Source organism: Phragmites australis, chromosome 1 (assembly GCF_958298935.1).
Source record: "Phragmites australis chromosome 1, lpPhrAust1.1, whole genome shotgun sequence".
NCBI classification, from domain to species: Eukaryota; Viridiplantae; Streptophyta; class Magnoliopsida; order Poales; family Poaceae; genus Phragmites; species Phragmites australis.
This window is the reverse complement of record NC_084921.1, coordinates 9,089,937-9,102,331: the sequence shown is the minus strand read 5'-3', so window position 1 is coordinate 9,102,331 and position 12,395 is coordinate 9,089,937. Positions and strand designations below refer to the sequence as shown.

At 40.6% G+C, this 12,395-nt stretch overlaps 1 protein-coding gene across 1 annotated transcript; it reads right to left on the bottom strand.

Annotated features, from left to right (window-relative positions):
- Nucleotides 1-1,613: 1,613 nt before the first annotated feature.
- LOC133908402 (serine/threonine/tyrosine-protein kinase HT1-like) lies at nucleotides 1,614-5,592 on the bottom strand. The gene is made up of 3 exons (XM_062350417.1): nucleotides 4,685-5,592; nucleotides 2,396-2,851; nucleotides 1,614-2,267 (listed from the first exon to the last, which is right to left on the bottom strand). The coding sequence occupies exons 1-3, from the start codon at nucleotides 5,063-5,065 to the stop codon at nucleotides 1,992-1,994; spliced, it is 1,113 nt and encodes a 370-aa protein (XP_062206401.1). The 5' UTR covers nucleotides 5,066-5,592; the 3' UTR covers nucleotides 1,614-1,991.
- Between the last annotated feature and the right edge of the window lie 6,803 nt (nucleotides 5,593-12,395).

The following is a 12,395-nucleotide window of genomic DNA, read 5'->3' as shown; positions in this document are numbered from 1 at the left end:
ATCATAGCTCGATTAAGATTCAAATTATTCTTATCTACCGCTTGATAAATCAGATTAAAGTCCCCAGCCAAGAGCCAAGGGCCAGCGCAAAGAGTTCGGACATTCTTGAGCTTTTGCAGACAATTCAGTTTAGCCTTGTCTTCCTGAGGACCATATACTCCAGAAAACCACCAATTTCAATCGTCCTACTCAGCGAATTAGACTGACATGGAATAAGAATCCACATGAGAACCAATTGCCTGACAAACTGCACCCTTCCACACAATTAAAATGATGCCTCTTGAACCAATAGTAGGAAGAGACACAAATTGGTCAAAATTTGAACTGAGCACCGAAAGTAAGAGATGGCGTGACATCAGAGCAATCTTCGTTTCTTGAAAGCACACAATATCTGAATTAGAGGAGAAAACCACATCACGGTCAGAATTGCGCTGAGCAACCATATTGAAGATCCACACATTCCAGATCAACATGGTAGAAAGCGATATTGGGGGTAGAAAAGAAATGACCAACAAAACAGAAACACTAGTTCAACAATAGATCAGCTGATCGAAGTTAATTAGCATCATTCGTTTTCCATCCAAAGATTGCTGCCAAAAATTAAAAGATGCGAGCTAGATAGAGGCGTCTCAAAAAGTTTGCAATAAGGGCCTTGTGCTTGTTGGTCGACTCTAACGGTATTGGAGATCAATCCCAGACTCTTCATCACCCTCCTCTAAGCATCTTAAACCACAAGACTGCGGGAACAAGGACCAACCCCTGTGACACATCTACTGCGCCTTGGGATTGAGCTTGAAGGGGCCACATTCCTCTACCTCTTTTGAATCATCAGATTGGGCAAAAAAAAAAAAATCCACCCGCTTGGCGACACTTGAGACAAAGGGGTAACGGGCAGTGTGCAGCGGTGAGGCGACCAGGGAAGTAGAATCCGAGGGCAGTTGCAGGCGTAACGAGGGGTTTAGATATCCAGTTGGAGATCATGGCAGGGAGAACGTCGAGGAGGCACACTTAAATGAATATGTTAAATATTGATAAATTCTTAAATAAATATTGAGATGCTAAAATTGGTGAACCTAATTTTTTAGTCTTCTTTCATTATAAGCTGTGCAATAAAAAACGGGCACAAAGTAGGCGCACCAATCCACGTAGTTTATCTAATTAAGCAGCGGGCCAAGCTCTAACTCCTCCAAAGCCCACTCGATATATTAGCACCGAATTCTTGAATGCACTACACGGCCCAATTCTAGTTGCACGCAGGCCCATTGCGCAGGTAGGTTTGCTTTCCGGAGTCATTTTTTTTTCTCCAAGCACTTGATTCATTGGTCGATCGATCGATACTGCACTGAACCGGTGCAGATGTATAACTCCATGTCTGCATGTTGATGCAATTTGGGAGCTAGCACATGTTCAACCCCGTGTCTTGATTTGGACCTTTCTTTTAAATCATTCAGATTTTTAGACTTCTCTCGCAACATTTTGTTGAATCTTTGGAGGGGAAATCTATCGTAGAGCCAAAGGCAGACAGATTGCATTTGCTTCTTATAGCCACTGCACATTCAATGTTTTCAATTCAGGTAGCAATATCATTTTTCTGTTCAGACCAAACGCCCAACTCGATTCAAATCTCACTCTACTGCCTGCATATGTAAAAATTTACATCCTCATGTCTATGGAAATGAGTATGGTAATAACTGAAAGCGAGGAAGCACAAACACAATTCAAGTGCTAAATTATATTACAATTACTGAGGCTCTTTCATGTTTCCGTCACTCAAAGCAAATGGCATCCATAGATAATAACCGGAACCTGCCTGCCTGACTGCATACTCAAGGCATACTCAAGGCATCAATGACGGAAATGATTTACCAACAAAAAAAACTAAATCATAGCATGCTAATACCACATAATAGAGGGCCGGCGCATAGAAAAAAGAAGTCACAAGGAGGTGCATATTGTACACGGCATCAATGAACAAAGGCCATATCCCGGCCTCATGCTTTCAAAGATGCAGACCGTCGCAAGGTTATGCAGCGAGGGAAGCACCGGAGAAGGCTCTGCTGATGCTGATGGTGGTGGTGGTGGTGCAGTGGAGGCGGTATGTATGACAAGAAGAACGATGGGTCCTCATCTAGAGCTTCTTTGTAGCTCTCAAGGATCGCAACGATGTCGTCAAACTGAGGTCTTCTGTCTGGGTTGGTTGCCCAGCACTGCGTTATCAGATGGCTTATTGCCACAGGGCATGAAGCAGGCAGTGGTGGCCTAGCATTCTGCAAAAAAGTTTTAGTTACAAGAGGCTGACAGATGAATGTCAGCATTCTGAAAAAAACCTTCTCCATGCATACATAAATACATATGCACATAAAGATATAGGTGGTAGGTACATCAAGAACCATACCTTCAGGGCAACAGCAACAGCAGCCTGCTCAGGAGTCATCTCGCTGAATGGAACCAAAGATGTCAATATCTCCCACATGACGATTCCGAAGCTGTACACATCAACTTTCCTAGTATGATGTTTCTCTTTGATCATTTCTGGAGCCATCCACCTATAGGTACCTGTAAATCCCTTACCACTTCCACACTGTGATTCTAAGCATGAAATCCCAAAGTCTGCCACTTTAACTGACATATCTTCCCCGAGAAGTATATTCTCTGATTTCAGGTCTCTATGAAGTATACCCTGCGAGTGTAGGTAGCTCAGCCCACGAGCGATATCTAAAGCTAATTTCAGCACTAGTTCAATGGGAACTGAATGAGGCTCTTGCTGATGTAGATATTTCCTAAGGGAACCCCCTGCCATGAACTCGGTGATGATACAGAATACTGGTGGTTTCTTACATGCTGCAACAAACTGCAAAAAAATAAGATATTAGAACATATTCCATATCGAATAGAGTCAACAAAATGAGTTCACATGATTTAACTAGCTGAATGCAATATAAGACATAGCATGAAACAAAAAAATATTTATGTGATTATATGCAGGCAAATATCACTTTAATTCATATAAACTAATGTATTTTCGTGACAGATTCACCGAGAGAGAAGGTTCTTGCAGAGCTTTGCCAGCCATTGGAAAACAAGGAATTGCAAGTTTCAACTTGCATAAATATCAATTGAATTCCCAAGGGCTTACTCAGTTTTGGTTGGTTCTGTAAAGCAACCTTTTTCCATGTGACTTTGTAAAGTGAAAAGTCAGACTGATGTTTATTTGTGCATGAACTATCACTAATCACTCTCCGTGTCAATTCTCCTTATTTAATGCTAACAAGATGCACTTCTCTCTACAAATGAAAACAACTAAGCTGGATGTTATCCATGGTCCACCACCTATTTAATGAAAAACATCATCTTTTCTATAACTTCTCGACCAAGTATCTAATGTCATCACCTATGGTGCAATAGATGGCATGACTAATCAAGCATAGGATAACAATCTCGATCCCATGGGTCTCTTTACCCAACATCTTCACAATGAAGCCAACACAAATCCTTTGAACAAAAAGGTACCATAGACAGTGATTGAGCAAATCAAATAATTAAATACTAACTAGTTCTTTTGCAACACTCGTGTGCAAAATATTCAGATTTACCACCATCGACTGTATCGAACAAACATAGAGATTAAATCTTTACATCGAGTACCTTCAATCAACAGCTAAGTCAAAGTTTTTTGTCATATACTTAACTATTTACAACGTATGAATGCGAAGTTCCACTAAGTAGTAGGGCAGATAGTGCACAAAAAGCATTCAGGAACAAACTGGCATCACTAGACAGAAGTACGAAGTGCTATTACCAACTAACAGCACCACTTATGGATAGAAAGGGGCTGATTATAAAAGAAGGAAAAGGATACAGTAGGGAAATTAGAGTTTATAAACTTGTAAGCAATTTCACTATCCCAAATAACGATTTCATACTGTTCCATAGAAAAAGTTTCTCTCCCCTGTTCTCTCCCTGTTCGTCAGGTTACCGTGTAGGTAAGCACAAATCTTCTCATGCCAGACTATCTTATCTTTGGCCCATCCTTCCTCCAATCCGAACAAAGCATAAAGGTTCGAACTTTAATGTGAAGATCAGTTAGCCTAACAACTCCTACAGCCTACTGCACGGATAGGACCAACAAAGGAACAATGACATGAGACGGGCAATTTAGACTAAAAAACGTGTTCAGACGAGTAATAATTCAGCATCCCATAGAGATAAAAATCAACCAAACCAAGAACCCAACAAGTATCTGCGCACACATGTGCTAAATCTTTTCCCCTTTTTCTTCTATCTGCATAATTCAGTCTGTAAATCAAGGCTTTTATAAACAGTGATCATCGAGTACCATCATGCAGTGGTTGGGAGGCAGATCCTTCACTGTCGGCTCCAGAAATGAACAACCGGGACCAGGATGCATCAGAGACAATAAATTCATTTCAGCTGGACTAACTGCACAAGCAATTGCTCCATACCATAGATTCAGTTCCCACAAGATTCCACGAATCCCAGGACAGAATTCATCACACTAGTGGCAAAGAGATATGACCCAGAAATGCTAAGATGGTTATCTCACACAGTACTAAGCGGCAAAGTGGACTGGAACTGGAACAGATTCATCTAGATCCATGACAAGAACGATTGAGCGGTAAAAGTAAAATAAAATGCGAAAAAAAAGCAAGAACTTGGTTCATACCGAGATGATGTTGGGGTGGCGGAGGCGGAGGAGGAGCGCGACCTCGGAGGCGAACTGGCGCTCGAGCTCCGCGGCGAGGGCGGCGTCCTCCTCGGGCTGGCTGACCATCTTGATGGCCACCTCGCGGCCGGCATACCTGCCGGAGTACACGCGGCTGTGCCGGCCCGAGGCGAACTTGCCCCGGATCACTAGTTTGGACAGATCGGCGCTCCACAGCTCCTCGCCGCCGCCGCGGATCCTGGCGCCCGGCGGGGCCACCAGGTACTTGGACCACGACACCGCCCTCCTGTAGTCTCCCAGAGACAGCCGCCGCTCCAGCCGCTTCCCATGCCCGCCATTGCCGCCGCCACTGCTCTGCTTGAAGCACTGCAGGCTTTTCATCTCCCAAGAACGCCTGCTGGCTGCTGGGGGAGTGAATCTTTGAAGCAATGCGAACCGAAGAGTTTGTGCAGACGAACCGGCTCTGGAGATTAATAACAGAAACCTCGCACGTCGAAAAGCTTCCAAAATCCAAACTTTATGGCAGGGGAATGGGTGGAAAAGATTGGATTTTTGGTACAGCACGGATGTTGGGGGGATTTGTGCCGCCGTTCTTGGCCCTACATTTCTCTCCCTAGCCGGAGCTGGACTCGCTCAGGTCACCATGAGATCGGGAGATTTCACACCCGAAAGATGATACGAGACTGGAAATGGAAGAGGAAGAAGAAGCTACAAAGCAGATGGTTGCAATCGGGGAGGAAACAGATGGGGACTGATGGGTTTGGTGTTTTTGCCTTCTGTAGAGAGAGAGAGAGTTCAGGTAGATGCAATTCAAGTAGGAGAGAGAGTGTGACCATCAGTTGGGGCTCAAATTGCCGTACTGCCACTACCGGCCGAGGAAGGAAGCACCAAGCGATGGATTATCCACCATCTTGTGACTTTTTCTACTTGGGGCAGCGCAGCAAAACAAGGTGAAGTACACATTTCCGTACGGACACAGAGCTTGGTGGCCTTGTAACAACTCAGGTTCATAAAATTGTTTGGATCTCGAAAGCCGCTCGTCAATGGTTATAAAAAATCATGATAATTGAGTAAATTTTGTAAGAATTCGTTCAAAATTTATTTGATCAAATTTGAAATTTGGTAAGAATTTAGATCGAATCGATTGGACGGTAAACGATCGATTTGTTACGGTTATCAACCGCATTTAGCGATTGATCGAGTAGTTTTTTTTTTGCATTTTTCAAATTATCGGTAACCATTAGAATTATTCGGTAATAATATGGTTTTAACGATTTATCGAACGGTTTTCTCGAATTTTAGTGAAGTTAAAAAAACTAAAAAATTGCTCAACTTTGTAAAATTAATAACTAATTTATCTGAGCTTCAAATCAAGTGAAACATTTTTTTCCTTGTAATAAGATCTACATGACAAAAGTATTTATACTCATAAAAAAATTAAATATTTTTTGTGAGAAGATGTATTTGCTAAACCTAGTTAAATGTATAGTTTACTTTTTGCTAATCCAAAAATCATGAAACCGAATTTGTTAGTCTTCTTATATGATCATATATCTTTTTAAAATATATGAATTTATGAAATAGTTATTGTTACATACAGGATTGTGTAAATGTGTTGCAACTAGATTAATTCATAACTAACACATCATACCACCAAAATTAGTGAAACCATTTTTATTAGTTTACTTATACTATGCTTTATATAGGAAAAATAATGATAGATGTGAAAATGTTAATTACAGTGCTGTTTCTTAACATATTCACTTTATGCTTATGAACTTTGTAAAAATCATGGAGGAATTAATAAAACTCTAAATGAAGTGAAACAATTTTAAAGATCCTCTTAAGATGCTCTCTACGCGAGGAAAATTTGTGTTTATATTTTAAGCTTTTCCTTATTATAAGTTAATAAATGAACTGTATGCTTCAATTTTTTTCTTTTTTTTCAAACTTCCTCCATATAGAATATGATGCAAACGATATTTTTTTAAAACAATTTTCATAGAAGGTCTTAGTATTGTCTCTAGCTTTTTAGGATTTTTTATTTTTATTGTTTTTATTTTTTTGAATTTTTGAATTCAAATTCAAAAACTGGTTAGTTTTTATTATCGATGTGAAGCTGTAAGCTCGGTTATAGTGATTTTTTAGTGGTAACCGTCGATAAGTTAAACCCTGGTAACAACTCGAAATATGGAAAGCAAACGCTTTTCCTCATCTGTGCTTTCAAGGTGAGATTAGTCTATTTGCATCAATTATCCAATAAATTTCTCTACTCGGAGGAATTAGTTGGAACAACAAAGGCCCATTTGAAACCTTTTTTTTTGTGAAAAATCACTCTTATTGTAAGTGACAGCTCCTATGAATTTTCTTTTGAAATCGTGCGTTCAAGGTTAACCCTGAGATGATTTTTTAGCTTCAGCATCATACGGCGAGAGTTTGGAGTCTTTCCTCGCCTTCTACTCCTCGGAAGCTTTGCTTCGAGAAGAGGGAATTCTAGCACCAAAGCAACAAATCTTTCCACTTCATTCAAATCATAGTCATCAAACACCGAGGTAACATGGCAGGCCCACTAAAATGGTTGTTTGATTCCTTAAACTAGTGTAATGATGACTTACATTTCTTGTAGCCTCAAAATCTTAATCAACCCGAGTATTTCTGCCATTGGTGACCTGTTGGACATTGGTTCCATCCAGATTGCTCTGATTTAGGGCAGAACTAGCAAGTTGGCTCAGGTTGATAGTGTGGTTATTCTTGTTACAATATTTTATCATGATAATATTTGATTAATTTTTTTTATTTTATTTTATTTTATTTAGGCTCTTTATTTAAATATTTTGTTTATTAAACCATATGGAAATCGAACTACCAATTTTTTATAATTTTTTATTTTAAGTTTAGCTATTTATTAATCGTATTTGATATGAACTTTTTTATTTAATATAAATCGTTAGATGTTCATAACAATGGGTGGTCTAAATCATTTTTTTATTAACGTGGTAATTTTATAACTTTAGAAGTGAACATAATGACTTCTTTTAACACTCAAATAATAATATAATAGATTATCTTAGTTTTATTTCGGTGATATGATAACAGAGACTCCCTCTTCTATTCCCTCGTCTGTAATTTATAAGTCATTATGAAAGACAGCAAGAAGAGAGTCAGAAAAGAAAAGTAGAAGCAATTCATCTGCCACTCCTAACCATGCCATTTCTACATTTGTAACTTATGATCTGCCAGTTGGTACCCCTGTCCCTTACATTTACATCTACTCAGGACTCCCCTTCTGACTATATATATTTGCTTTAAACAAACTAGGAATTATGTTTTAGGATTCCTCTTTTGCCCCTGCCATCTCTCATTCGACCAGTCCTCACCGGCAATGATACTCCAAATCTAGATTAGGTAGACCATGCCACATGGAGCATATTCTCCTCCGTTGATAGATCCATGTTAGTACGAGTTAGTGTTTGCTGCATGCATGCACGGGGGCGATCGCGGCGCATCATCTTCTGGTACAACTGAAAAAGATGAACACCGATCAATCATACAACTCCATATGCGAGTTGGTCGCATGCAGCGCATGATCAGCAGGCGGAGGGAGGTGGCGGTGGCCCTGTCTTGTCTGTTCCGTCTTGTCGGCGAGGGGGACGGCCGGCCGTGCGCTGCCACCCGTCTCCGTAACTCCGTAGCATACGGATGGAACGGAAGTGTACCGTGCATACCATATCTACAGGCTGCAAGAGCTCATTTGGTTTAGGACTAATTTTACCACGTATTGCTATTTAAGGTTAGTCTTACTGTTTTTTTATGATAAGAAAATTAACTAATTAACAGGTAAATTTTGGCAAAATACAAAATTAAGACTAATCTAAGTTTACACGTGGTAAGTATAGTCTGCAATCTTCCCTGCCTAACAAACCTCACAACAACTGATAGTATTTTACTCTCGGGGCCTCTTCCACCGACAGCCTCTTGCCTCTCGCGTGGATGATATATGATCAGAATTCTTTGCAAGTTGCGGTGAGGTAGGTTTGTCAGAGCGAGTGACCTGGAAGCGGAGACAGACCGGTAGCGCTAAGGGGTGCAGCTGGGCACCCTCTGATCATTCCACAATGACGGATCGTTTCCGTCTTTGACTCACTCTAAGGTGTTTTGTTTTTTTGCACTTCGCTATATCTCTTGTAAGCCAGAGGGAAGGATCGTTGTAATCGTGTTATTGCGTCTGTTGTTTTCACGTGAAGTCAATATTTCCTTGTTCTTGATGTGCCGTTATTAACCATTAACAGCCACGACTCTCTCTCTATATCTATATATATATTGAGAAATTAAGTGGATAAGTGACTTGATTGATATATATGATGAGTAATTGACAATGCTTGAGTTGAGTTGGACTTGATTAGGATATGTTTATTGATGTTTGTTCTTATTCATGACTAACTCGAGTTGAAGGAGAATGAAATTGGAATGATTTTCTCTGAGTCCAGATGATTTGTTCTCACCGAACTATTCGGTGTCTAGAAAATTGACTTTATTGGATGATCCGGTGTGGTGCTGATGCTGACGTCAGTGGTTTTTAGTTTGGTGGAAAAATTTAAAATAGACATCGAATGATCCGGTGTTGGCTACTTGTGTTCACCGGACTATTTCCAGCAGAGAGGGATCCAAACTGAGTTCTGGTGAGTTGTACTCACTGGACAGTTTGGTGATGACCTGTGTGAACACCGGAAAGTACATCGGATATTTTCTTGCAGAGAGTAATTTTTCAGTGCACGGGGGACTTTTGTGCATAGGATTGTCCAGTGGTGGATAGTGTGCACACCGGAGTATAGCAGCAGAGTAATTCTTGCAGAGTGCAAATTTTCAGTGTGAAGAAATAGCTATACTCACCGGATGGTCTGGTATTTAGAGGGTGAATACACTGGAGCATCCAGTGTTCACGATTTCTGCATTATGTGCTTTTATTTGAGGATTTTTATTTTGAGCTAGCCTGGAGATGGTTTTAGAGTGGGAGAAATATGTTTGTTTGTTTTATAGTGTCCAGGTAATAGATGCAATTTGGCGGTCGACAGCAGGATGATCGGGGCCAAGTGGGTGCTTAGTGCCAGATGATCAAGGAGGCCATACGGAGTCGAGGGTGATCCTAGCAGTACACGTGAAGGTCAATCGAAGCATAAGGTGATTGATGAAGATGGCGTGTTGACAAAGTTAAGCGAAGGGGATGTCGGTGCAAGTGATAAGGCAATCCGAGGGATCGAGAGCGGGAGAGACTTGCCGACGGTCAAGATTGCAATACGAAAGACATGTGTCGATATCAAAGCGCTTGCTTGAGTCAAAGCAAGTTGCAACTAGCCACGCTTTGAAAAGCATGCTAGTGTTTCGTGATTTGATCACAAAATCGTGGGAGGACTGGAGGGTCATGTGGCATTATCGCGAAGCTTCCGTCGAGGCGAAGCTAAGTCGTGAAGAAGTCATAGTCATTCGATGGATAGAGCGAAAATAGACTAAAATATCATAGTGGTAGGTAAGAGTGCATTACATGTGAGGGGTATTTTGAGAATAAGAAAACTTAAGGGTCAATGCACCTCCCTAGTCCTATAAATAGAGGGGTATAATTGTGGGAGAGTCTTGAGCCAGCCATTTAAGAGTCTAGTGATAGATTTTTGAGGAAATGAGAAAATAAGCTTAGCCTTTGTAATAGGCTAGAGCTTTTGTGAGATAAACAACTTTGTTATCTGCCAAAAATAGGGCTGACTACTATGCTTAATGAAGATTTTTTTTTTTTTGCATATGTGCGTATTCATCTCCTTCTAGTCTCATTCTTTTGGTTCATTTGCCTTTCTTACAAGTTTTCTATTTTTATGTTGATTTTTGTTTTTACCTTTGAGTTGCAATCTTTTCATCTGGGTAGTTGTTCTTTCTATTGTTAGAGGCATAAAATTCACATGCTCATGTATATGAGAGAGTCTTGAGTTCCTTTGCCTCTAGATCATTAATTTGGAGAGTTTCTTTATAGTGATCATCTTCTTTAGTTTCTTTACAAGTTGAGAGCTTTCGAGTGCTAAGATACATAGAATAGTCTTGAATGGAAACTAGAGTTCATATTCCTTCCATGAAGTCATGTTACCTAGAAACCTTCCTTTTAACTTTCTCTCTATTTGACTTTCGTTTGTGCATTTTTTTAGGAGCATTAGATGAACACGGAGTATGTTATCTATTTCGCAAGAAATTTGTAAGGTGCCTATTCACCCCCTCTAGTCGCCTATCTCGGTTCTACAATTGGTATCAGAGCCGGTTTGATAACTTATTGATCTTAATCAATTTTGTGATCCGTAGGCGATATGGAGAGAAGCGAGAAGATTCCGTTATTCGATGGAAGAGACTTTTTGCACTGGAAGGTGCACATGGAGGCTTCTCTCCTAAGCCAAGGAAGTGCAATATGGTAGATTGTGGACTCCAACTATGTGATTCTTGTTGCTCATTCTTCTCCGGATCAGATTGAACAATATGAGACCAACAACAAGGCTCGCAATATATTATTCACTAGTTTGAGTCGTAATGAGTTTGACAGAGTTCAGCACTTTCGTACTAGTCGAGAGATCTAGTCCACTCTTAGTGCCTTTCATGAGGGCACTAACCAGATCAAGGCTAAGCACCAGAGCACGTACAACCAGGAATACCAAATGTTTGTACAGAACATTTGAGAGTCTTTGAATGCTATATTTGCTTATTTTGATGAAATTGTAAGCAACCTTAGATCCATTAGTGTTTTGCCCTATTCTGACCACGAGAGAGCGATTAAGCTTCTCTATACTCTTTATCATAGTATATGGAAAGTTAAGATCTCGAGCATTGAAGAGTCACCAAGTTACGACACGTTAACTTATGATGAACTCTTCAGCAAACTCGAGTCCACCGAGACAGCCAAGGTGGCTCGGATCGGTCTCGAAACCCCCTGTCTCAGAATATGGCATTGGTTTTTGAATCTGGTAATCAGGCTAAAGCTAGTTTTTCTTATGCTAACACTTTACATAGTGGATTTGTTTTATCTTCTTTGGTTTCTATCACAGAGGAGCAAGTGGATACACTGGATGATAAGGATCTTGTGCTCATTGTGAAGAAGTTTACTCGCTTCTACAATAACAAAAGAGACCGAAGGAGACAGGGTTCTCACGCTTGTTTTGAGTGTGGTGAAATCACTCAATTTAAGACGGAGTGCCTCAAGATCAAGAAAAAAGAGGACATCGACCACGACTATAACAAGCACAAGAAGAAGAAAAAAAAAACCCTTCTTCAAGAAGAACCACGACAAGATGGCAAAGAAAGTGGCCAAGGCTGCTTCTAGGATGTTCGTGGTGGCTCTCGGTGATATCGACACCTCTTCAAGCGAGAAGGAGAGCTTGGAGGAGGAGGAACCGCAAGTGAAGAGCAAGAAGAAGGCTAAGGATTTCACCGGCCTCTGCTTCATAGCGGATGGCAAGGACAACGACCCTAAGCTTAATCCTTTTGAGGTATTACCTTCCTACGACCAGCTTTTCATTCAAATACCTTGGATGATGCTCTTGTTAGCCAGGATATGTTACTTAAGAAAGTTGTGCGTGAGTTGAAGGATCTTAGGCCTAAGTATGAGTCTATATCCACTGAACTTGCATTGCTTATGTCTAGACCTGATGTTGAAGAGTGTGTGTTTGATTGTCATGGCTGAACTTAC

Excerpts from the sequence above, each read along its gene's own strand:
- LOC133908402 (XM_062350417.1), bottom strand. The coding sequence starts at position 5,065 with ATGAAAAGCCTGCAGTGCTTCAAGCAGAGCAGTGGCGGCGGCAATGGC. Across the intron at positions 2,852-4,684 it reads GCCACCCCAACATCATCTCG|TTTGTTGCAGCATGTAAGAA; the intron begins GTATGAACCAAG and ends ATTTTTTTGCAG. Across the intron at positions 2,268-2,395 it reads CTGTTGCTGTTGCCCTGAAG|AATGCTAGGCCACCACTGCC; the intron begins GTATGGTTCTTG and ends ACTTTTTTGCAG.